Raw genomic sequence first — 26,564 nt, forward strand, 5'->3', positions numbered from 1 at the left:
TCTTTACTGTGCTCTTCCTTTTCTACTGCTCGCACGTCCTGCTCTGCCCCTCTCCCCTCCCCCTCAGTGAAGCAGCGAGGCGCTCCGAGGTGAGGCTGTAGCGCTTACATTGCTTGGACTCCCCTTCAAAAGACTTCCAGAGCCGTCAGCAGCTGAAGCTTTTCACATCATTATCTCTCTGAGTAAGTTATTATGGAGAGGGCTGCATAATGGGACTCCAGTCCGCTTCCTACCCAATCAGGGTTAGAGTGGAAACAAACACTCCGACCGGTGCTGGCTGGTGGCCCCCAGCCTCGGCTGCAGGCAGGCAGTGGCTAAGGCTTTATAGGGAGGTCTCTGTCACACACTCCTGCCCGCCGTCTGGAGTTGCAGCTCACCCATATGTCTACAAGACGCTGCGTCCTGTTAGTGGCCCAACAACTGCCTCCTGCCTGACGTGCATGGCGACTTTACCTGCTCGGTGAGCAGACTCAAAGCACGCTCTAATGTGAGGGTGTGCCTTGTCCCCTTCAGCACAAATTGCAGCCAGAACTCTACTCCATGAGTGACCTGAAAGCTCCTAGCGCAGCACTGCTCCCCCCTCCCATGCAGCGAGCGAGCGCCTCAAAGCTGTTCTAGTGCATTTGGTATGCATGGAAATCAGCTGGAGGGCTGAAAATAGCATACTTGTCACTAACTTTGTGCAGTGAGCAATCCTGCAACTTCTTTCAGCCTGTAAACTTCACGTGGGCAGCTGTGTAGGTTAAACATCCACTAGGAGAACAATGGCACATACAGGGCATTCTTTGAGGTTCACATATAGCTTTGTAGGTCTCTGCTCTAGAAAGCGCGCATGCGCGGTCTCGAACCGAGACATCCTGTATCTACATCTGGGGTTACAGCCTGCCCGTAGGCTTCCCAATACTTCGCACCACCGTATTTAGAGAGGTAAATGGGCTTTTACAGTTCAAAAGTTGTAAGTCTTCTAATGTAGCACAGTGCTTTATTTATTAGCATTAAGGAGCTGTAGCCAAACTGTAAGTCATTAGTTTAAACACTTATTTTTTCTCAAACAGTTGTTGTTCTATAACTGCAATGAAGACCTATTGGCTGTGCCAGGCTTCAGTCCTGAGCTTTAAAGTGATTCACTTCAAAGTAGGCGTTTTAGTAGTCTAATAAGAGACGTGCAGCACTAGAACTGATGCATTTTAGGAGCAGACTAGTGGCTGGGTGTCTGTAAGGTCAGAGGGCTACCACATATCTCCTTTCTAGAAGCATATACTCAGTCTTACATGCACTCCTTCCCGGACGCAGGTGCACGTGTTACTGATGAGTCCTTAGATGAACAGCTGTTTGTGTTCAGAAAGTAAGTCTTCCTAAAATACGCATTTGCAATGCATTTTGAGAAGTAGAGACCAGCGTGGGAGAGAGCCAATCAAGTATGTCAATTTCTTGCCACTGCACCAAGAATGCTGACAGAGGAGCGGTGAGTTCTTCCAGGGGAGGCCTCACCAGGAATGTAAATAAATTCTTTTAACTCAAATGTCGCTAATTTGGACAAGTGTATTATGGTAGTCGAGAGAAGCTACTGGGTATGGTAGTTTGCCCAGGACAAATAAACAATAAGCATGTGCTTATTTACTTATTTTTTAAATTAATTAATTAAGCACGTTACGACCCCAAGGAGTTTCCTGGTGGTAGTCAATAGCTGGCACCATGATCATCACTGTTGGGGATAACCTTAAGGGTAGAGCCACATTTAAAACCAGCATTGGCATTGCCAATAGGCCTCGCTTTTGGGGCCTTATAAGTATTTAGCCATGCAACAGTTGTTGTTGCACCAAGGATATTGTGCTGCATAACTAAATACTTATAAGGTCCCAAAAGCGAGACCTATTGGCTATGCCAATGCTTGTTTCAGCTGTAACGAAGGCAAAGCAACAAAGTTCATCTGAGGTGTTGATTATTTGAACTAAGTTTGTTTTTTGGGTTTTCATTAATGAAGGGTGGATCTCTTTAGGATTTATCCCAGTGGCAGTAGATTTGAATTATTTTAGGCCAGGGTCACTGAATGACTGAAATAGTTCACATTGAAAAGAAAGGGGCAACAAGAGGTTGCTGAGCTGTAGGGAATAGAAATCCAGTTGGATGTCTAGTGCTTGATTTTTATTTTAAAAGGTAAAGTGAGATCTTTAAATGGCTTAGAAGGAGTGTTTTGTAGTTGCTGTGGCACTAAATTGCATTGATTTTACAAATGGAGTAGACCACCTCTCCAAGCGGCTAAGGTTTTCAATTTGGACCTCCTCTTTTGACCCGACTCAAGTTCAGAAACTGGGTTTTCCCAGCCCTTTCATATCGTAGTCAGCTGCAGCAGGCAAATTTTAAGATATTGTGTGCAGTTCCTCATTACTTATATTATAGGATCCTACCTTTTACTTTACAATTGGACTTGAGATTTTAAAGATTTTCTGCCCTACTTTTGAGGGTCCAGAACATGGAGAGTCTCACCCACTGCTCAGACCTCAAATAGAATTGCTTTGCCCCCTTCAAATCAAGGATATCTTGATTTGCCATCAACCATCTGCTCAGGAAGACACATCACTGGATTTTCCATCATCTATCTGCAGTGGAAGTAACATTGCTGGTTTCCCACCAAAACTGTCTTTAAAAGAAGAACCTTAGCAAGGGGACTCACTTGCATACCAAAGGCAAGCGTGGCCACACCCCCACGAGGTCACCCAGAGAGAGCGATATGGCAGCTAGGGAGCGAGAAATTGTATAGTCCGTGTTCCAAATCCTGGGCTCAATGTACACTGAGTAAAATAGAAACCTAAGAACCTGAAATTAAAAAACAACTAAGGATCAGTAAATTTCCCTTTTTATTTGGACTCTGTTCAGTCCACACATTGAGTATGGGACTGGTTGGAGCATTCCTCATACAGTCTTTGGAAGATTACTGAAGAAATAGCCATCCAGGTCCCATAGGCAAGAATAGAAACTAAAACCATTCATCTGAAGGGGGACAATAAAATTATAAAAGTACAAATAAAGCAGCTGCCGAAAATATCCCCCAAAATTAGGACGAGCTGGGCCATTTCATTTCGTGCCAGCGCCAAAGTACCTGTAACGGATTCCTGACGAAGGCCTAAGCCGAAACGCGCGTAGTTAAAATACAAACCGCTAGTCTCCTCATATCATGATAAATGATGGATGTTTATTGAAATTGTTGTATGTATAATCCATTGTATTACTACATGATCAAACGAATATGATGATTGTCTTTATTGAACATTCAAATAATATGCAGAAGTAAGACAACTTTGAAATATGCGTGCAATTACCAGTATTGAATGTATGCACATTAAAACAATTGTTTTTTAGATAATATTGTAATGAGAATTTTTTTTTTAAGTGATCTATTTTTATTAATATAACAAAGTGAAGAAAATAAAAGAAATATATATCAGGTTGTCATGTGTTCTACATGTGTATTGTTAGATCTATGATTATCTGTTGATATGCCTGTAATTTGCTAAATCCACCTTGCCTAGGTGTTTCTTTCCCCGTAAACACTCCCCAATTGGCACCAGAACCCCATGTCCTCTCCCTACCCACCTCCACCCCAATTCCCTGCCAACTCCCCAGTCTTCCCTTCCGTACCGAGGCCCTCCGTGCCCTGCCCGTCGCATCCCTCAGCGCCTCTGCCACACCTCGCCGCCCAACACTGAAGGTGCATTCTCCTGCCCCACCTGCCATTTCATATGCACTTCCTCCACAGCTGTCACTCCCCCTGCACCGCACACACCCAACCCACACAACCATACACACCTGATTCCCACTGCACCTCACCCCTCCCTGTCCTGTATAATTCTCAACCCTCGCTCTTTCTCTAAAGTCACCAAAATGTGTGGATACAAGATCACAAAATGGGACAGAACAAGCATTTGCAATGCAATAGGTCTCGCGTTTACGCGAGTTTGAGCTATTGACATTGCAAATAACAAGGTGGCTGTGCGGTGGCATTAGAAATAAATGAAAGACAAACATGCGCGTGTTTACAAACACCGCCCGGGCCGCTTCTCGTCTCCCCGTGACATTGGTCCCGTTTCCCACCTCACAGGTCTTGAAAGCGGCAGAGGAGGCGAACGACAGCCAGTCATTTCACAGTGGTCCACCAATCACTAGAAGTGATTCTGCACAGAGTCCCCGTCTAACATACACTGGGCTTCAGCGACTGCTTGGAGGGGCTGGCAGTGCACCGGACAGATATCCTGCAGCGTGAGTGGCCCGGGAGACAGGGCTTCAGCGACTGCTTGGAGGGGCTGGCAGTGCACCGGACAGATATCCTGCAGCGTGAGTGGCCCGGGAGACAGGCCTGCCGGCTGATGCAGAGGTAGGACCCTGCTATCGCGGCGCTACCACGGACCAGGGGTTGGAGCAGCGGGCCGGGGACTGAGGCCTGATCGTGAGTTACTGGGCGGCTCTGGGACCTTGATAGAGACGCACCATCTGCGCCACAGCCGCGAGTGGGACCCTGGCAGCACAGCGCTTACAGGGTGGGAGGAGCAGCTGACCCCGGTGCCCGCGCCCAACTTGTCCTAGCCTTACTGTCTGAGGTGGGAGACCAGGGTACGGAGCAAATAGGGCCCGGCAGGATCCCGAGGGGGCCAGGACGGTGCCTGCCGAACGGAAGGGACCACTCATTGGACTGACGATATAGACCTGCAATGCGGTGAGGGTGATTGGGGAGTCTCGTTCCATTTCTTGGGCACATTGCACTTTAGGAGGACTGCTGAAGGAGCCTAACAGGGGTCGTTACCCTACAACGTACGGAGCACTTGGGGGGAAAACTACAATCCCCAGCAGCCTTTGCACCTGGAGGCGACGCATGCCAGCACGCCCCTTGTGCTCCAGATACCGCTCTTAGCTCTTTCGTCCATCATAAAGGTTACATATCAAAGGTTGATTGCTGCCTTCTGGAACGAGGGAGATATTGAGGGTGCCAGCAAAATTCTTGGATTCATGAAGAACAAAGATCTTCCAATCACAGAGGCAGTTTTCAATACATTAGTTACCGGACATGCAAAATCGGGTGTCAGAAGTTTCATGAAAAGAGGGGTGCCGCTCGAAGGCTTCGTCTGTGTGCACTCTTTACCTGGGCTGCTTTGGAGGCTAAGAAACAACGCTTCAGGAGGACAACGCTTCTTTTAAAAACTCTGCATTTGAATCTCCGGGACTGCGAGGACCAGGGCGCCGTGCGAACTGCCTAACAGCCGCACCTGGTTCCTCTTCCCGACTCCTCCCCCCACAAGCACTTAGCGCCTCGCGGCCCCCGCTTCGCATACCTTTAGTGATAAACTCTTCACAACCTGCGACCTTGTCGCCTGCCTCAATTCCGGGAGAGGGATTTGAAGGGGGGAATGTTCAGTTTATAAATATTTTAAATACTGCTCTTAGGGAGTTTTTCACTCCTTTGATGGCTAGGTTTGATACTATCGACGCAAGACTAAAAGAAATAGAGAGGTTCTTAGTAGTAACAGATAACCCTTTGGGGACCACTGGTAAAAGCTCAAACTTTAAACTCCCTCTGTCTTCCAAACCTAGAGTTACGTCAAATCCACCTGTTAGTACTGAACCTATCCCATCTAGATCGACACCAATTACACACAACTCTTCGCCTTCTATCACTCCTACCCTTCTGCCTGTTACAACTCAACCACCCACTTTGTTAAAGAGTCCCATTCGAGTACCCAGACAAATCCAAAAAGAAGTAGGGGGATCTCCTAGGGATATAGGTGACTCCTTATCTAGGGAAATGGCCAGCACCAGATGGAAAGATGTGATTAACCTTCCCCCTGAAGCATCGCCCTACGTTACAATTCTAAGTGGTGTACCGGAGCTTGTCAATCCGGACTCAGAAAGCTATGATTCTCTCAAGAACAAAGTGATTAGTTGGCTAAATACACACAGGCCACTCCCCCCAAATATCAGCTCTGAGGTTATTATGGTCAGGAGGGTTCCATGGTTAGGAAATACTATTAAGAAAATCAGGGGCGATTGTATTCTGGTAAATTTCAACAACCCCCAGACTGCGCCATATATTTGTAATTGGCCAGGCGACAACGGAGCTACTTCTATTAAACCTCTTCCACTTGCCTTTTTCTACCCCCCAACAAAAAATTTTCCCAAGCTGGTAATGCTGAAAACTGGGTGAGAGTTGGACCTAGTTCATTTAGAGGAAGGCCGCGCCACATTCGTTTTGATGTCCCACATAGAGGTGACTATTTGTGTAGCAACAGGTACGCTTGCCTTGATGAGGTCGATTGACTGGGTCAAGAGGTCGCTACTTCCAACCCCTGTACTGAGGTTGACCATACTGCCAAGGATCAGCTTCCCTGTTTAGTTCCATCTGACATATCCCCAACTGATTTGATGAATCCTAGCGAACCCCTTGTGCATAAAAGAATGGATACTATGGCAAATCCTGCATCTATACGAAAAATTCTTTTGTGGAATATAGCAGGACTTGCCAACAAGCTTGCGTGCCCTGTTTGGGGTTCTTTTATAGACCTCCACCACATATGTTGTTTCCAAGAAACATGGGCAAGGCAAGAATATCATCGCACGGGGTTTGCCTCTTTCTCTATCCCGGCCTTGTGGGGTGGTAGAGGCCGTCCTTCGGGTGGGCTAACTATTTGGGTTGCTACCCATTTGGGTTGTACTGCCTCGATTCTAGAAACTGGGTCTGAGGATGTACTCTGCTTGTCATTGGACTGGCGGACAGGTACCAAGCTTGTGGTGATAAATGTGTATTCTAGACCGGTGAACTTATGTATTTAATCTGGGGTTGTAGATGCCTTATCAAATGTTTTAACTAAGATTCCCGCGGGCTCAATGTTTGTCATAGCTGGTGATTTTAACTCTCATTTTGAACCTCTCAGTGGTTTGTCTGACCAAATAAATCAGGATGAGGATGAAATATGGTATATTCCTCAGGTAGTTGGCCCAACGGTTAGGTCTTGGGCTCCTCTCGCAGTCCAAATAACCTCACTAACGCTGGCCCATTCGATTAGGGCCTGCAATGGCCGAACACTCTCTGATATCCCTTCAAGGCCCACGTACAATAAGCCGGGCAGGGAGACCAGACTCGACTATATCTTTGTCCAGTGCAAGGAGTGGAATAGAGTATGTGACTTTGTGGTGCTTCCAAGGGGGGAAAGTGACCACAATCCCCTGATATTGGATGTTTCTTTATTGGGTGTGTGCCCTGGTGACTCCGTACCACTATCTAAATCCACGGTACAAAATAGAGCAATCTTGACCAATAATAGACGCAGGATTAAATGGGCCAAAATGGCTGGCAATCAAGGGGAGTTATCCAAAGTATATGCTAGGGTAGGTACAGCTTTGGATGATGTCCATACTCAAACGGACCAATATCCCTCCCCTGTCTGCTATGGTAAATTGGCTGAAATTAATAAAGAGTTATTTATCAGCCTAGCTGATATATTTAACCCTAACGTCCCTAGCAGGATTAGGACTGCTAGACAGTACCAATGGTACAACAGGGCATGCAGTGTGGCTAAGCGTGATTTGTTGGACGCATTAAAAAAGAAAGCCAGTAGGGATGATATCCAACATAGAAGACGAACCTATCGGAATATAATACATCATGCAAAGCTCGAGTGGGCTACTGAAAACTGGCTCAGGTTAACATCTGCCCTTCAGGCTAGAGATCCTCGAAGATTCTGGTTGATTGTGTCTACTGGTAGAGCTGAACCAGAAGCAGCAGTGAAACCAAATATCGCCCCCGAAATCTGGGAAGAACACTTCAGTATCCTCTATCGGGAGGAACATCCCAGCTTGGACCCTTCTATGCCTAACTCTGTCATGGGTGATCCTGCGGGCTTAGAGCAGGTTAATTTTGCTTTCAACGAAGTCGATCGCGCAATATCTATGCTTCCCGCTGGCAAAGCCCCTGGGTTGGATGGGATTCCTGGTAACTTGTATAAACATGAACCCAGAATATGGGCACCCTATCTCACGATGATATTTAACGCAATTGCAGGGGGTATGCCAGTTCCCTACACATGGCTTGGCGCAGAAGTTGTCCCTATTTTTAAAAAGGGGTCGCCTTTGCTCCCCGCCAACTATAGGCCAATCAGCCTGATAGATGTTGCTCAGAAACTCTTCTCTAGGTTAATCCTCGATCGTCTCTTGGACTGGATGGAGGAGTTTGAGATTCTGAGCTACTATCAGGCGGGCTTCAGAAAGAGCGTCTCAACCATTGATCAGATCTTTAGACTGAGTATGCTCTTCTGGAAGACAGTTAAGGTTGAGGGGGGTTCTCTTTATACAGTTTTTGTCGATCTGCGCGCGGCCTTTGATTTGGTCCCCCGCACGAAACTTTGGTCTGTGTTGCGGAAATTAGGCATCCCAGAACCTCTTTTGCAGATTATAGTCCACCTCCACACTAATAATTTTGCAAAGGTCAGATGCGGGAGTGATGGTGGTTTATCATCTAGTTTTCCCGTTGGCAGGGGGGTAAGGCAGGGGTGCGTTTTGGCACCGACCCTGTTTTGCCTCTACGTAAACGGCTTAATTTCCCACCTGAAACAGGTCCCTAATAGGGACGCCCCAAGACTTGCAGGTACAGGAATCTCAGCAATTATGTTTGCAGATGATACCCTGTTACTTGCCAAGACACCTATGGGCGTCCAACGAGTCCTGGATGGCTTTGTTGCTTTTTGTGCCGACAGGGGGCTAGAGATCAACACAGCCAAAATAAAATTTATGATCTTTAACCCTCCTCGGATAACACGCACTAACCCTGTCATCCACGGTATTAGTCTGGAGAGAGTACATACCTTTGAGTATCTGGGATTGACTCTGAATGAAAAGCTGACATGGTCTCATCATCTGATCAAATCAAATTTAAAATTAACACAAAAAGTGGGGGGTATTATAAGTCTGTGGAACAAATCTTTGTCACATCCGATTGGTCCGCCACTGGAAATTTACAAAACTCAGGCACGTGGGGCAGTAATATATGGTGCCGAACTCTGGGGCAATAACTGTGCCCCTGAAATTATTACGACGGAAAACAAGTTCTTGCGTAACTTGGCTGCTCTACCAGCGAGTACACCTCTTGTCCCCCTCAGGCTCGATCTGGGTCTAAGATCAATAAAGGAGGTATCAGGTGTGAAGCCTTTGACTTTCTGGAGGCGACTTTGGGTAACCCCTGAACTTTCGTGCTACCGGGCTGAATTTATGGAATTTTTTCAGCACGCAGTTCTGCGAAAAATTCCATGGTTAATTTACATAAAGAATGAGTTATCCCGTTTGGGTCTATCGGCCCTGTGGACAAATCCTCTAGAGGCCTGTAGCACGTTCTCGTAAAGCTTTGGTCGCATTGTATTACGAACGTAATTTGACCGCTTTTTTAGCAAATGATTCAACTGGGATGATGACTACTACTGTTAGGTTCCACAGAGCTCCTCGGGATCCGGGTGGCGAAGAATAGAGTTCCACCTCCAGATCGCCTCGGACTCCAACCAGTAGGTTACAGAGCCCAGAGGGGATCAGGCGAGGGACAGGGAAAGGGGAAGGGTCAGTAGGGAATTGATCCTGAAACGAGAAAACATATAAAAACCAAACAATATATACCAACAGTCTACTCTCTGTTAGTCTCGCTATCGCAAGTGCCACTACACCTGTAATTCACAGTCTACTCTCTGTTAGTCTCGCTAACAAATAAGCACCACCATACATGTATAATACAGTCTACTCTCTGTCGGTCTCGCTATAAGAAGAACCATCCAACCAGTTCTATACAGTAGACTCCTATGGGGTCTCGTTAGATTTAATGCTACTCCGTTTGCCTGAACACCAGATCCCTAGTATTCCTACAATTGGTCTCTCCAAATTGCCTCACTACCTTCTTCCCTAGAAGGGTATAGTCATAAGCCTGTTCCCGGGGTGTTCGGCTTCCACGGTGTAGACACCGCCGCCGGGAGTTCCTACGTGGTAGCGCTCCTTCCCCTGGGATATCAACACGCTATGAAGGCTCCGATTAGCCGTTTGTCCTGCATGTGCTCTTGCTATTGGATATGCCAAGTCTCGTGAGCCTGAAATTTAGGTCCTGCAACAACTCGCACCGTCGTGCGTAATAACCAGTGATATTACCTCCCCCCCGTAGCTACACACCGCCCTGCTGAGATACTAACAGGCGCGGCTGTGTTTCCTTAATGGGTTTCGGTCCTTGGAAAGACGGGTCTTGAGATCCGCTAGGAGGGCGCTCCCTCGGTACCTCAGCCGAGATACGATTCTCTCACCTTCTTTCTCTTCCGATGACTTGGAGGCCTGTAGTTACTCTCCCCGCCTGGTCGCCAAGCTCCGAGGGACGGGGAAGAGTACTCGGATGTTTTTTCCTTCGGATGCGCTGTTCCGTGCCTGCTTCGCTGTGAACGCCGAGCTCCAACCAACGAACAGGGTGCTTCTAGGAATTCAAAATAACGCACGCCTCCTGACGTGTGTGACGGCCTTATGTAGCCTCCCACTTCCTGGTTCTAGGGTTGTTGGGACTTGTAGTCCTGGGACGCTAGGTAGGCGCCTTAGAACCTGAAACCTCACAGTAGGTCCTCTCCCCAAGCGCCTCCTAGAGCCAGGTTTCTCCGGATGTTTGCCATAAAACCTCCTAACCGCCGCAGGGGCATGTACCGCGTCTGAAGGTTCCCAGGAATCCTCCTCCCCCGAGTACCCTTTCCAGGAAACCAAGAACCACAACCGACCTTTCCTGTACTTGGCGTCTCGGATGCATTCCACTTCATACTCCAAACTCCCATCCACCCATACCGGGGGGGTGGCCTTCTGGCGGCCGTCAACGCCGGTTTCAGTAAACTGCAATGGAACACCGGGTATATACGTAGAGATCCCGGTAGTTTGAGCCTGTAGGCCACAGGATTTATTCTTCTCACCACCTGGTACGGGCCTATGAACTTCGGATGAAACACACTCCTCAGTTTAAACCGTATATATCGGGTGGATAGCCACACACGGTCACCCACCTTATACTCCGGACCAGCTCTCCTCTTCCGGTCTTCCCACTTTTTGTACTGCAGTTTAGCTTTCCTCAACGGCCCCTGCGTCTGCTTGTGTATCTTGCGCAATGCATGTAGCCTGGAATGAACCGCCGGTTGATCCCCCAGATTCTCTGGCCACGACACTGGTAACGTTTTCGCCTCATAACCGAAATTGGCCTTAAACGGGGACCCTTTAATTGAACTATGCCATGCTCCATTATAAGCCAGTTCGGCCATCCACAGCTGGGATACCCAAGAGTCCTGTGCGTGAGCCACGTAACATCGTAAATACTGCTTCAGTGTTTGGTTCAGACGTTCGGTCTGCCCATCAGACTGGGGGTGAAAACTGGTAGACGTGGCAGATTCGATCATCAGGGCCTTACACCATGTCTTCCAAAAACTGGCCACGAATTGGGGGCCCCGGTCTGACACGATCACTCCTGGTAACCCATGTAAGCGGACCACGTGGGATAATAATAGTTGCGCTGTGTGAGCCGCCGTGGGCAGGTTGTGGCAGGGTATGAAATGCCCCATTTTCGTCAAGCTATCTATTACTACTAAGATAGCTGAATGCCCGTCCTCCTCCGGTAGTCCGGTGACGAAGTCAACGCTGATTGTTCGCCATGGTTGTTGAGGAGTGGGTAATGGGAGTAACGGTCCTTTTCTCTTGCCTCTTTCGCTCTTGTTTCTGGCGCACACTTCACAAGCCGCCACCCACAGCCGGATGTCCTTTTGCATGTGGTCCCACCAGAAATGTCTTGCGACTGTCACCGTTGTCTTTTGTATCCCGGGATGACCGGCCAGCGGTGATTCATGACACCATTGAAAGGCCTGGCGTCTCAGCATCTTTGTCGGGAGGAACAACTGTTGTCCTTGAAAAGGAAGCCCGTCCTTTAGGCTACGGTTCTGAGATCCTAGCCTCCATGCTTCCCACCTTTCCGCCGATCGGCTGGCCTTTATGTTAGTCAAGAAATCCTCCGCCCTCACCACACAGATGACCTTGTCCGGGGGGATGATTGAAAGAGGCGCTGGGGTGATGCATCCTTCCGTTAGGTTCTGTCGGGATAATGCGTCGGCCTTCCGGTTTTCCGTGCCTGGGCGATAAGTGATGATGAAATCATACTCGGCAAAAAAGAGGGTCCATCTCATCTGCCTCGGAGTTAAGTGGCGTGCTGTCTTTAAGTACAGCAGATTCCGATGGTCGGAATAGACCACTACCTGATGTTGCGCCCCCCACAGGTAATGACGCCATTCTTGAAACGCCCGTTTTATTGCCAAAAGTTTCTTTTCAGCAATCGTATAGTTGCGTTCTGCCTTGTCCAGTTTCTTTGACAGGTACGCCACCGGATGTAGCCTACCGGTCTCCCTGTCTCTTTGGGACAGAACTGCCCCTAGTGCTTCTTCCGATGCATCCGCCTCCACGATGAACTGCCCATCCGCTTGCGGATGACGCAGGATGGGAGCTGTCGTAAAGCTGGTTTTCAACGCCTCAAAAGCCTCCGTCGCCTCAGTCGTCCACCGAAAAGGTACTCCTTTCCTTAGCAGTCGTGTTATGGGTACCGCTGTTAGGGAAAATCTTGTATAAATCTTCGGTAATAGTTCGCAAACCCTAGAAAACACTGTACTTCACGCACTGAACGGGGACTAGGCCAGTCTCGTATGGCTTGTACCTTCCTCTCCGACATGCTCAACCCTTCTGGTGTTAAGATGACTCCCAGAAACTCCACCGTGGTGACCCCAAACTCGCATTTGCTGAGTTTGCAGTACAAGCCATTGTCCTTCAATTTATCCAAGACTATTTTAACATGCGTGGTGTGGTCCCGCTTTTCTGCAGAGTGTATTAAAATGTCGTCTATGTAGACCACAACTATAATGTCCATATACTCTCGCAGTACTTCGTTTAAAAAATACTGGAATGCCGCCGGGGCGTTACACAGCCCAAACGGCATAACCAGATATTCGTATAAACCAAACCTGGTCTTAAAAGCGGTCTTCCACTCATCCCCCTGCCTAACCCTTACCAAATGGTAGGCACCTCTGAGATCTAAACGAGTATACACCACTGCTCCTCTTACTTGATCCAGCAGGACACTAATCAGTGGCAACAGATATCTGTTTCTTACCGTATTTTTGTTTAGATTTCGATAATCGCAACAGGCTCTCAATTCTCCGTTAGCCTTCGCTATGAAAAAGAGTGGCGAGGCAGCAGGGGAACGGGAAGGCCTGATAAAACCCAAAGCCAGATGTTTGTCCAGATACTCTCTTAAGTGACGTGTTTCTGGATCGGACAAGGCGTACACCCTACAAGACGGGACTACCGCTTCGTCTATCAGATCTATCCTGCAGTCAAAGGGTCTATGCGGTGGCAACCGTTCAGCCTCTCTCTTATTAAACACATCTGCATACTCCTCATACTCCATAGGCAACTCTACGTCTTTTTCAGCTGCCGTAGCCAAGCGAAAAGGACCCGCTAGCGCTAGGGCCGGAGAGTGTTGACCTTTTAAACAACTGTCGATACACTTTTGTGACTCAAAGCGTACTGTTCTGTCCCTCCAGTTTACGGAGGGGTTGTGGCGAACAAACCAAGGCATTCCCAATATCACCTCGTATTGGGGAGCGGCTATGATGTTGAATTCTATGAATTCCTGATGTTGTTGATCTCCTTCCTTCATGGTCATTTTTAAATCCCCTGTGTGCATGGTGATGTTACCTGACTTGAGAGGTTCGCCATCCACAGCCAGAACCTCCTCCGGGGATTCCCTAGGAACCGCCTTAATTGATAGAAGACTAACCAGTCCTCTATCAATGAAGTTCCCGGTGGCCCCTGAGTCCAACATGACTAAGACCTGGTGCTCTTGCTCCCCTACCTCCAGTCCTGCGGTTAACACTATATGTGCTTCAGTGGCAGTGGACTTGGTATTGGCTAATGACGGGATCCTCCATACTGTGGTCTCCAGTGGAGAAGAGGAAACCCGCTCTGGGGTGTTAACTGCGTGGATACTGCCGCTTTCTTCCCTCGAAACGGTATCCCCGTATTTTTTGGTTTAGAAGGGCATTCGCGAACGAAGTGCCCTCTTTTTCCGCAGTACATGCAGAGCCATAACGCTCTCCTACTTTCCCTTTCCGCTTTGGTTAGCGTGGGTCTCAAGGCCCCCACCTCCATAGGTTCCGTATTAGTGGAAACGGGGGTTATTTCTCTCCGCGGGGTTTTTGTTACCATCCCACTCCCCTTGTATCGGTCTCCCCCTCGTTCCGCCAAGCGGCCATCTAGTCTCAAAGCCAAATTCATCAACGCCATACAGGTTGCGGGTTGTGGGTCAATCTGCACTACTATGTCTTTTAGCTCGTCGCTCAGTCCTTGATAGAATAACGACATGCGTTTTTCTTCCGGCCACGCCGCCTCAGCCACTAATCTATTAAATGTGGTGAGATATATTACTAAATCATTCTTCCCCTGTCTTAACGTTAGTAGCTCTTTATCGGCACTAAATGTGGTCGTGCGTCTGTCGAACACCCCCTCAAACGCTGTCCTAAATGCGTCCCAGTCGGAGAGTACCGCGTCATTATTCCTGACTAAGGGAACAGCCCACGATGCGGCGTCTCCTATCAAATAAGATATGGCAAATGCCACCCTAGAATGATTAGTGGGAAAAGACGAGGGTCTGCAAGAGAAATGTAATAACACCTGTGTTAGGAAAATCTGAACTTTTTGCGGGTCTCCCGCATACCTTTCTGGACTGGCCAAAGGAATGGGAGGGGGTACGGACACATGTATCTGTTGCCCAACTGGTGTGGCTACCTCAAAGGGATTGCGCGACAGCCTGTCTACTCTGTCCCTTAATGCTGTTGCCTCCAACCGTGAAGCCACCAGTTCTTGTTGTACCAATGTCAATGCCTGCAACACTTCTTCTAACGAGGCCATACTCTATTCTGCCCCCACCCCCGGACCGGGAGAAGCACCAAACGTGGGTGCGTTATTCTGTTAGGTTCCACAGAGCTCCTCGGGATCCGGGTGGCGAAGAATAGAGTTCCACCTCCAGATCGCCTCGGACTCCAACCAGTAGGTTACAGAGCCCAGAGGGGATCAGGCGAGGGACAGGGAAAGGGGAAGGGTCAGCAGGGAATTGATCCTGAAACGAGAAAACATATAAAAACCAAACAATATATACCAACAGTCTACTCTCTGTTAGTCTCGCTATCGCAAGTGCCACTACACCTGTAATTCACAGTCTACTCTCTGGTAGTCTCGCTAACAAATAAGCACCACCATACATGTATAATACAGTCTACTCTCTGTCGGTCTCGCTATAAGAAGAACCATCCAACCAGTTCTATACAGTAGACTCCTATGGGGTCTCGTTAGATTTAATGCTACTCCGTTTGCCTGAACACCAGATCCCTAGTATTCCTACAATTGGTCTCTCCAAATTGCCTCACTCCCTTCTTCCCTAGAAGGGTATAGTCATAAGCCTGTTCCCGGGGTGTTCGGCTTCCACGGTGTAGACACGCCGCCGGGAGTTCCTACGTGGTAGCGCTCCTTCCCCTGGGATATCAACACGCTATGAAGGCTCCGATTAGCCGTTTGTCCTGCATGTGCTCTTGCTATTGGATATGCCAAGTCTCGTGAGCCTAAAATTTAGGTCCTGCAACAACTCGCACCGTCGTGCGTAATAACCAGTGATATTTTCTCCCCCCCCCCCACCCCCCCCCCCCGTAGCTACACACCGCCCTGCTGAGATACTAACAGGCGCGGCTGTGTTTCCTTAATGGGTTTCGGTCCTCGGAAAGACGAGTCTTGAGATCCGCTAGGAGGGCGCTCCCTCTGTACCTCAGCCGAGATACGATTCTCTCACCTTCTTTCTCTTCCGATGACTTGGAGGCCTGTAGTTACTCTCCCCGCCTGGTCGCCAAGCTACGAGGGACGGGGAAGAGTACTCGGATGTTTTTTCCTTCGGATGCGCTGTTCCGTGCCTGCATCGCTGTGAAGCCGAGCTCCAACCAACGAACAGGGTGCTTCTAGGAATTCAAAATAACGCACGCCTCCTGACGTGTGTGACGGCCTTATGTAGCCTCCCACTTCCTGGTTCTAGGGTTGTTGGGACTTGTAGTCCTGGGACGCTAGGTAGGCGCCTTGGAACCTGAAACCTCACAACTACTTTCGTAACCATGAAGGACTACTACAAGCTTGAGACAGTCCTGGACGACATTAACCCCATTACCCTTAGGAAACTATTCCTTCAATGGAGACACAATGCATTGCCAATAAGAGCTCTTACTAGCAGCTGGCATCCATCCTCTCCTAAAAATTGTCCTGCATGTAATGATGAGCTAGAAAATGAAACTCATGTACTGTTTTTTTGTCCATTCTACACGAAATCAAGAAAAAAGTGGATTATTCCCATCTGCAGAAACTGGGGTTTTAGGCACCATTTGGATGCCTTCCGACTGTTGAAAACGGACTTATCTCCTTTAACTGTATTTGCTGTTAGCAAGTATTTAGCTGCTGTATGGATTATTAGAAGAACTTTCTTGACAAAATGAAATTTAACTGTATTACATGATCTCCTGCTTCCTGGTCAATATTCTTGTAGATGCTATAACTTCTCACCAACAATTTTTAATGATGTATAATAATTGTAGTGTTTGGTTTTATTTCTAATGTTCTTCTTTTATGACTTTATGAAGTCGAAATAAAGATTAATGATTGATTGAAATAACAATGCCTTTTATTTTTTTAAACGTAAATAAAAGGCATTCTCATTTACAACGCCAATAGCTTACAGTTGCGTAAATGCGAGACCTATTGCATTGGAAATGCTTGTTTTACGAGCTTGCTGGCTGTCCGCGTGAGGAGGGTCTGTTTATGAATTCCATTACTTCCCGACTTAAAAAAAGTGCTGTAACCAACCGGTTCTATAAGAACTCACAAATGATCAACAGTGGGGCCTATGACATAAGCGCCGCAGGTGGCATGACCTACCGGCCAAGGTCCTAGTCTAATGTAGGTGAAGATTGTAAAGGACGGTTCCATTTGGAAGGACCAGAACAAATTTGTCTCAACAGCTTGTCTTCAATTACTATAACATACTCTGTATTTAAGTAAACCACTTCTAGAGCACCTGCAATAGAAGTAAAGCAGAGGGACAAAAATCAGCTTCCATGTATGGATTTTTAAAGCATCCTGCAAAATGTCATTTTACAGTTTGGGTGCTCCCTTTCTTTTGGCAACAACGATTTGTTGAGGCTGTTTATTGCAATCTGGCAGACTCTTGCGGCTATTTATTGAGACACGAGAGTTGAAGGCCACTGACATAGGCTGTGTATACTCCAGTGCACCCCAAACCGGTTTCACGCTTCCCCAAACGCACAAGGTCATTCATCGAAGGAATCAGGTAAGAAGTCCAATCTATCACCAACAGACGTTTTTCAAACTTTCCGGTGTATGCCTCCAAGGTACCAACCAAGCTTTGAATACAAATGACTCTATCCCGACTCATAGATTGGAGCACACTCCACACCGCCCCAAGAACCAAATTATGTCACCAGGGAAAACAAAACACATCTGTATAGCTCCAGGGCTTAAATGAGATCAAACCGCATCCTGAGTTAGTAATTAAACCTCTGTGGTTTACAGCACTTTATTAACAAGCCCGCAGGTGGTGCGCGCGCCACGAGAACAAACCAGTGGTGCGTGCGCACCACATTGGAGCGGGGGGAGGAAGCGCGGCAGCGAGGCGAACGCGAGCTGCTGCGCGTGCTAGCCACCGTCGGGAATGGGCGTTACAAAGGCGGGACAGGCGCCCGCCTTTGCCCAATCGCGTGACTTTAATTTTTAAAAAAACAACGCGAAAGCCGATGCCTGACGGCGAAAGCTGATCACACGCACTAGCGTGTGGTCAGCTTTCAAAACCCCATACAAAAGGGCTCTCGCTGCTGCGCGAGCAGTGCTGCGCACTGCAATGCAGGCGCGAGCCCTAAAAAGGGCGGAATCGCTGTCCTCTTCAAACAATCCATCCAATGCTTCACTACTTCAGAAAGCAGCACCAGGAACATGGAAAAGTTGACCTTCAAACTCCTCATTACTGCCAAACACACCCTGAGATTCACCCTTGTCTACTGCCCCCTCCCCCCATGTCCCACCCCAGACTACGCGCCAACTTCGCCAGCACCATCGAGGACTTTGTCTCCCCCCCACACCCTGTCCCCTCCTATCCTAATCCCAAAATGATCAACCTTGTTGAAGACTTGTACAACCTCTCTCACCCAGTGAGTGGACTGCCTAACAATCTGCCAGGCACTTGCTAGACACCATCTTTACCAGCTTCAGTGACATCACATTAGACACTGATCAACTGGTCTGACCATGCCATCATCAACTTCAGCATACCCGCCCCCACACCACCGCAGAAACCCTATGGCCATATCATGATACTGGGACTGGAACAAGATCTCAGAAGCATCCTGCTCTTGCAAATTCTTACGACATCTCCCTCGACATAACCTCCCTGAATCCATCTCCAACTTCAATGCGTGGATCAGTGCCTGCGAAGACACCCTGGCTCCCCCCCCAATGCCAAAAAAGCCACGAGAACTAGACTGCAAGCAAGCTGGTATATGGAAGTGTTCAAGCTCACCAAAGGCTATTGCAAGCAACTTGAACGCAGATGGGGACAAAAGTCAAGATGACACTGACAAGTGCCTACAAATCCGCACTCAGAGGCCATCATTAGTCAATCAGACCCACCAAATGTTCTGTGTTCACCGACCACATCAAGAGCAGCACCAAGAACGCCAAGGATCTCTTTACCATAGTGAAAGACTTCACCACTACATCAGCAGGTCCAGGTGCACCTGAGTACCTCTCAGGACCTCTACATCAAGTTGTCCCTATTCTTCAGCAACAAGATCACCGCCCTAGTAGCCCTCCTGCCTATCTTAACCAACACCCAAACGACCGTCCTGACCACTTCACCCACTATCCCCACTCAAGAAACCGCACTGGCCATGCGGTACATAGACTCCAGAACACCCTTGGACTCCTGCCCTCACCACATTTTTATCAAAAGAGTGGACCTCATCAGCTCAGCCCCGATCCAGATTACCTCAATCATCACATCGCATTACCTGGATGCTTGGAAACACGGCAAGTACACCCCCTCCTCCAGAACCCTCAACTACCAGCCTCTCCCTACTACCCTACCTGACAAAGTCATGGAAACGATGATAAACGTCTAGCCATCCACCCACCTCAACGACCACGACCTCCTCAACCCCACTCAATCCTGATTCAAGCCTAACCACAGTACAGAGACTGCCTTCCTCGCCACCAAGGACGATATCTGGCCAGAGGTCACACTGCATCCTTTATCCTACTGGACCTAATCGCAGCCTTCAGCACCTTCTCCCACCCCATTCTTATCCAACGACTGCATGAAGATGGCTTCCAGGGAACCACACTTTGCTAGATTTGCTTTTTCCTTAATGGTTGTGCCCAGCCGGTCAGTCTGCTTCCCTTCAGCTCAGATGCCGTCAATCTCATATGCGGAGTTCCACTAGCATCCTCACATAGTCCCACCCTGTTCAACACCTCCTTGACCCCACTCGCCAGCCTCACCCATGCATACAAAATCCACTTCATATCGTATGGTGACAGCACCCAGCTCATACTCTTGCTTCTCGAGCAAAGCGTGAAACAACTGAACCAATTTCTCCGCCTTCATGACTGAAGTTGCCAGATGGATGCAAACATATTGCCTCACGATCAAAACAGAGACTGAAGTAGTAATCTTTAGCCTGCTGAACGTTCCAGCAATCCACGCAAATAAAACCTCGGCATAATCACCCGCAACCAACTCACCATGACCATTAACGCAGTCTCTGTCTCCTGCTTCCACACACACAAGATGATCAAGAAGATCTTCAAATGGATCCCCACCAACACTTACTGAACCGTCACCCAAGCCCTGTAAGCTGGACTACTGCAATTCACACAATGCTGGAATCAACGCTCTGCTAACCGCAAGACTTCAGAACAAACAAAACTCAGCAGCCAGGCTCAACCTCCATTTGGAGTCACCTTGCCCCTCAAAGAGCTCCACGGGATCCCAATTCACAAAGATCACTCCTCGAACTCTTCTCACACAAAATTGGCCCCACGTACTTAAACAACTGCTTACATTTCCACATTCCTACCAGGCACCTGCTCAGCTGGCCTCCTATAAGCACCCCTCTGCAAGAAATTGAAGACCTGACTCTTCCCCCCTACCCCAGGCCCTGGCTCGGCGCATACAGCTGCTGCTTCAGCTCCAGGATACTCTCAGTTAAATTGTGCGCTGAACAAATACACATAACAGAATGACCTAAAGCTTATTAATTTTCCGACTCTGGAAGGTTTTGTTACTTCTTGAAATAACTCTGTATAGCCTTACCCAAACTCTACCTTATTAATTTCAAGGGAGACGAAGAGCTTTGGTAATCTTTGTAAACCATGTTACACCAAGAGCTCAGGTGCAGAGCGTACAGATGTTAGATTGTTCCTTCATCATGTGCGCACTAAAAGCTTGCTGTAGGACTTTAATTTCCCACTCGTCTATAGGTTAGGATTAAATCATTTCAGATTCACTACTCTTGGATCTCCCACTTTCTTGGACCTAGTGCTTCAAGTGTTATACCAGTGATTAGCGTACTCCACAGACAGCACTGAGAAGTACCTTAAACCCCCTAGGTTTGAAAAACGTTTTAAGAAAAAAACCTTCTCATTTATAAATGCAGTGCATCTGTGTGTTTCAACCAGAAAGGAGCATATTTAGGTTGTCTGCTTGTAGGCGGTACCAGATGGCGAACCATCGGTTCAGATGACCCTGACTGCACCTATATCTACTCGGTCGTCTTGGGAGCCCAGTTGCTGTGAAGGATTACAGTCTGAATCTCGTGCTGCAGGTAGTTGAAGATGCGATAAATGTGCAAGGGTGAATTGTCCGGCAGATATGAGTGTCAACTCGCATGCATCACTTATTGTCATTTACTAAACAGCATGAATTGACCACCCATGTATGTTTTCATGTATTTTAGGATGAGATGAATCCCTCCGTCAACCGTTGGGAGAAGTATGTGCAGGAAAGCACTGAAGTATTATGTACAGCAGAGGACGAGGGAGAAGAAAGTGCATATACCACGGACCGGAAGCAACTGTGTGAATTCAGGAGGAAGGCAGTCCGAGCACGCAGGTAGACAATAAGAACAGCCTACACATTCTGCATCTGGCTTGGATAAGTACTTATTTTCTCTGGATAAGTTTTTCTCGTCTTATTTCTTTGGGTGTCCGGGTCACCTAGTACTGTTTACAGAATTTCTGGGATGTTTTAGGACAAGGTGTGGTAAGCTGCAGGGGGCTATCATATTTATATAAAGGTGAGGCACTGTTTTCTTATGAAAACCAAAGGTTAAAGGGGGTAGCAATTTGTGCTTTATCAAATGCCTTACTTTAGCCTCACCTATATACCCAGATTATCATTGCAGCAAGCACTTCAGCAGCCTAGGGTCCGGATTGGAGAGCGCGCCGCTTATACTATACTATATCCTGGAATCTGAAAGAACAAGTATTTGCAATGCAATAGGTCTCACATTTACGCGAGTTTAAGCTATTGGCATTATAAATGTCAATGCCTTTTATTTATGTTTTAAAAACCAAAACATAAATAAAATGCATTGCCATTTACAATGCCAATAGCTCAAACTCGCTTAAATGCGAGACCTATTGCATTGCAAATGCTTGTTGGAATTGTGTGAGCATGGTTGTGTAAAGCGGCGTCAAGAACTGCATACCTTGATACTTGCTCATAAAGCACTCGTGCCACGCTAATGGAATGGTAATGTGCTGGGCAAATTGAAGTGGTTTTTGCAGTTGCAATGGGCTAAGCATGGTTTATGTGGCTTCATGATGTATTGGAATTATGTTCTAAAGCTTCCCTTATTAACCATGCGGAATACATGCTAAATGTGTGTGTAAAGCAATAAAATGTCTGTGTTTGATTTACATTTTAACTACATTTGTCTTTCGTTAGGTTGGCACAGCACCCAGGATAATGTGTTGCATGGCTAACAGCTTTTAAGGTCCCAAAAGCGAGACCTATTGGCTATGCCAATGCTTGTTTGGGGTCTGTCCTGACACAGTCCCTGGCCTTGAGCCTTTCGCTGGTCCTCTCTCTCTGGCCCTCTCTCTCTGGCCCTGTTATTGGTACTGTCTGAGATTCTGTCTCTTCTCGTGTCACCGGTGCTATGTTCCAGTCCTTGACAGAATCGAAGATTGCGCCTTGAGCCCTCGGCCCGTCCACGGTTCCCTCAATGGCTCACCAATTGCTTATGTTCCAGTTAGGAATAAAGAGCCCTGTGACTGGCCCTATTCCTGGCTTGTCCAGACTTCTATCTGGGGGTACGGAGGCTGGGCTTGCGCCTTTTCTGTCCCTATCCATCTGTCCTTGCGCCTGTTCTCTTGCCTTGCTCAGAATGATGCGAGCCTATTGATAGGGGCCGCTCTCGGTAAACCATTACCAGAGACATGGTATGGCTCTGAGAAATTGTGAAATCCCAACATTTGGTATACACCAATTGGCGTTGCCATGGTGACTCTAGGCTTATCAGACGGGCAGGCGGCATAGGGGCTGGCCTGCCCTGGGATCGCCCGTAAGATAACCCACCATGTTTGCATATTGCTTATGCTAATAAACCTGCAGCAATATTTCTCCACTTACATTCAGTGTTGTGTGTTTTATTTATGTACTTATGTGTTTTGTGATAACTGTTGCCGATATTGGCACTATGGTTAGAGGAAGATATTGAAGGCAAGAAAGTTGATGGGTGGAAAGGAAAAGGGTAATATGGTGAAGAAATGAGGTAGAGTGACGGGGTGACAGAGGGATGGAGAAGGGAGGAAGCAGGGCCGTTTCTAGGTGTTTTGCCACCCTAGACGAGAATTGAAAAATGCCGCCCCCTCCCCCTCTTCCCTAATTTGCTCCATTTTTTAGCTGTTAGATTTCAAATTTTAAAAAATTCCCCCTTTTGCCGCCCTAGGCAGCTGCTTAGTCTTGCCTAATGGTAGAAACGGCCATGGAAGGAAGGTAAAGGGAGTGGAGAGAGTGATTTGAAGACGGGGGCAGGGATAGGTATGTATGGGTAGTGGAGCGGGTGAAGGAACGGGGGGGGGGTGGGGGGTTGCATAATCCATCGAAATTACAGATGGTTAAAAATAGGGACAGAGAGGGTAGGCTTCACAGTTGAGCAGATAGTGACGGCAGGGGTACAGGAACTTCCTGAAAGAGGGAGAGGAGAGTGTCGAAGCCGGAGAGGATGTGGTGTCTTGGGGGCGTGGCATGGTTCCTCACCGTGCTAATGATTCGGGTCAGTCTATGGCTGCCGAGGAGACCTTGCAGTCCTTCACTCCAACTCGTACACAACAACGCACATCAGTTGCCACCAATGTGGATATGAGCATCCAATACACAGATGTGCAATGCCCTTCATATACAAGGACATCTATCGACATAAAGGTTGGTGATGCCATTGGGGCCATATGCGAAAATACACACGGACGGCATCATTGCCATAACTTACACTGAGGAGAAATCACAGGGTTATAGAGCAAGTCATTTTCACTCAATAGCTACAGTCAGATTTCCAGCCCCCCACATTCATACTGAATGTGGGACATAGGGATAAAACCACGAACGTTTGAAAAAGCAAGACAAGCACCCAGTGTCCACTGAAAATCAGGACTAATGTTCGGAAGCACACACTTGTGCCCGAATGATAAATTGGAAGGGGCAGTATGCCTGGGTGGGATACCTGTCAAGAATTCCTGTCATGCGAGGGGAGGAAAACGGTAACCAGCGTAAACGGACTACATCTCCCAGGATGCTTAGCGGTTGAGAGGTTATGTAAACAGGAGAGCTGTTACATAACTCAAGGAAAACACGCCCTTATGTAAACAGGAGAGCTGTTACATAACTCAAGGGAAAACACGCCCTTATGTAAACAGGAGAGCTGTTACATAACTCAAGGGAAAACACGCCCTTATGTAAACAGGAGAGCTGTTACATAACTCAAGGAAAACACGCCCTATAAAGGGAGGAACCGGGAGGTACAAGGCTGTCGGATATTGTGTTTACACCGACGTACCTGCTTCGTGAAGAGCAGTGTTCCGGAGTGGTGCTCCAGTGAGGCAAGAACGGAGGTAGGTCGAGTCGTTACTCCCTGGGCCGTGTCTTGCCCCATCGTCACCTGTGAAGGACCCGGAAGCTCTACCGGTCAACCATTGAGCTTCGCTTTTTGACTCGGCTGAGTCAAAGCGCAGTGGCGCTTTTGCTGGTTGGAGTCGTAACTCCCAGCCCGACCAGAGATACAGGGACTGCCAGCTGTAACGCACACCAGGAGGTGTTTGCCGCGTTACAGACTCGGAAGTCCACAGGATCGATCGAGCGGCTGCTCTCGGTTCAGTCTTCTTGCTTTTGATTGGGGTATCGGTGACGCATCACCAGGAGGTGACTCCGCGTCCCGGTGCAGTCTGAGGAAGAGGTTGAGCGGCTGCTCCCTTCAGGTAGAGACCCCGGCTGGGTGTTTCCCTGACTCCTCGATTCTCCCCAACACTCGTCGTGCCCCTCACAGCCTACCGATTGGCATTGTCGGCCATTTCATTTCTGCCCTCTGTTGGCATACGCCGGGATCGGCGTATATGCAGAGGACGGTTAGGACCATCCGTGCTGTGGGCTGGTAACGTACTTAGCCTGGAGTATTCCAGTGACTATAACTTTTGTTTATTCGTTGTATTGTTTTGCCTTCATTAAAATAACTAACCCTTCACAAGTGGTTGCGTCCTCATTATCGTGTCTGTTAAACGATCCTGGGACGTTCAGGGCGTTACAAAACCGTTAACTTCCACCCAATTATAACCTTTATCCGGGTTTCCCAGGTGTGACAACACCGGAACTAATTTTACTTGCCGGTAAAATCACACGAGGGTTAGGCTGCAAGCACAATCTGGCCTCGGCTCCTGGCCCCCGCCTGACCCCCACCCTCCTTCCATGTTACAGGGCACCAAGGAACGCTCACCACTGCCAGCATACAGGCCCTGTACTGTCCTTACACCATCCCCACCTCAGATTCTCAGAGCAGTTGAAGTAAGCACATTTGTCCCCAGAATGGAGACCCTACAGGCAGATTTGAACCCGGTAGTTCCACGTGGTATTTATTACCCAAACACTCGCGATATATGGGTTTATGTGCAGGGATACTGGCCAGAAACATTATTTCCAGCCACAAGTTATCTCTGCAATCCGGCCACCTTGTATTCAGGCACTAAGAGACAGCATCTGGTGCAAGCTGTCCACGAATCGAGATATTGAACAAAGGTACCAGTCCAGTACGTTTGGTACATGACACCTTAATGAACCCCTGTCAAATGCTGTCAGTATACAATGAGTTTCTGCTTTATGAACAAGTGCAAGCCGCTGCCACCAACCAAAGCCACCTTCTAGCCTACAAGACTGATGGAGTATGCATATGAAATAGTCACCAAATCAGATGCCTCTGCCATGACGAGTAGTGAGACGATCAGCCATAAACAGTGACATATCAAGGCACTGCCTGCAACAGGAGCTGAAGCCTGCTGGGGATGTGTGAGCCAAAAAACTGTGCACAGAGGAGCATGGGGCAAAAAGCCTTAATATTGCATCTATCTAAGTCACTTGGAAGGCTCGCTCCAGCAGAGGCCAGCGTTGGGACAGGGAGACAGCGGGAAGCAACGAGAAAAAGCACCAGAGACACAGTATGTTTATTGTTGACAAGCTGTTCTAGTGACAGGGGACAGATCTCACCAAATTAATGCCAGATAGCGTGATATATCAGTTGACAGCTAAGAGTGACGAGGCAAACGACAGACGAAAATGAAAAGAACATAACGTCTTTGGAGACAGACAAGCTGTCTCCGTGGAGCCGACTGGGGGACAGGAAGTGAAAGTGAGCAATGCGCGCGCTGTGTAACGCCAGCCCTTCGTGAACACTTTTCTTATCTGCTTGCAGAGAGGAGACGCCATGCGCGTGCACATCGCCTGTCCGTGCGCGCACATGGTTTGTCTCTCTTCGGTAGCAAACCGACGACAATAGTCTCGCAAGACGAAGGTCCGAGACTGTTTGTGGAGCCCGTATTGCCGTTTGTTGTCAAATTCCAAGTCATTCGGGAAGTCGGGTAAGTCCCACAGGCATAAAGTCAAACAAGTTGAAGAGGTCTTTTACTTCGCTGTGTCCATCGAAGTCTTCTGATGAGACGTGGAGGGCGTCGACACTACAGGCTCTGATAGTTTTCTGGAACCTGAACCTAGGTCTGCTCCGCGCTGCACTGTATTTTTTCCGGCGAAACAGCTCAGAGTTTTGAGGCCATGTGGCTCCTATTTGGGCAGTCGTGCCCCTCTGGAGTGCCTTCGGGCCCCATGGGCTCAGTAGGAGCCCCAAATG

General features: G+C 48.1%; 1 protein-coding gene across 3 annotated transcripts in view; it reads left to right on the forward strand.

Annotated features, from left to right (window-relative positions):
- MRNIP (MRN complex interacting protein) overlaps positions 1–26,564 on the forward strand; it is a 348,104-nt gene that overhangs the window by 215,870 nt on the left and 105,670 nt on the right. For all 3 annotated transcript variants that reach the window (XM_085617754.1, XM_085617753.1, XM_085617752.1), the window contains exon 5: positions 21,132–21,286. In XM_085617754.1, the coding sequence (XP_085473880.1) occupies positions 21,132–21,286 (155 nt within the window). The remainder of the gene's footprint in view (positions 1–21,131; positions 21,287–26,564) is intronic.

This window comes from Triturus cristatus, chromosome 7, assembly GCF_964204655.1.
Source record: "Triturus cristatus chromosome 7, aTriCri1.1, whole genome shotgun sequence".
In the NCBI taxonomy this organism is placed as follows: domain Eukaryota; kingdom Metazoa; phylum Chordata; class Amphibia; order Caudata; family Salamandridae; genus Triturus; species Triturus cristatus.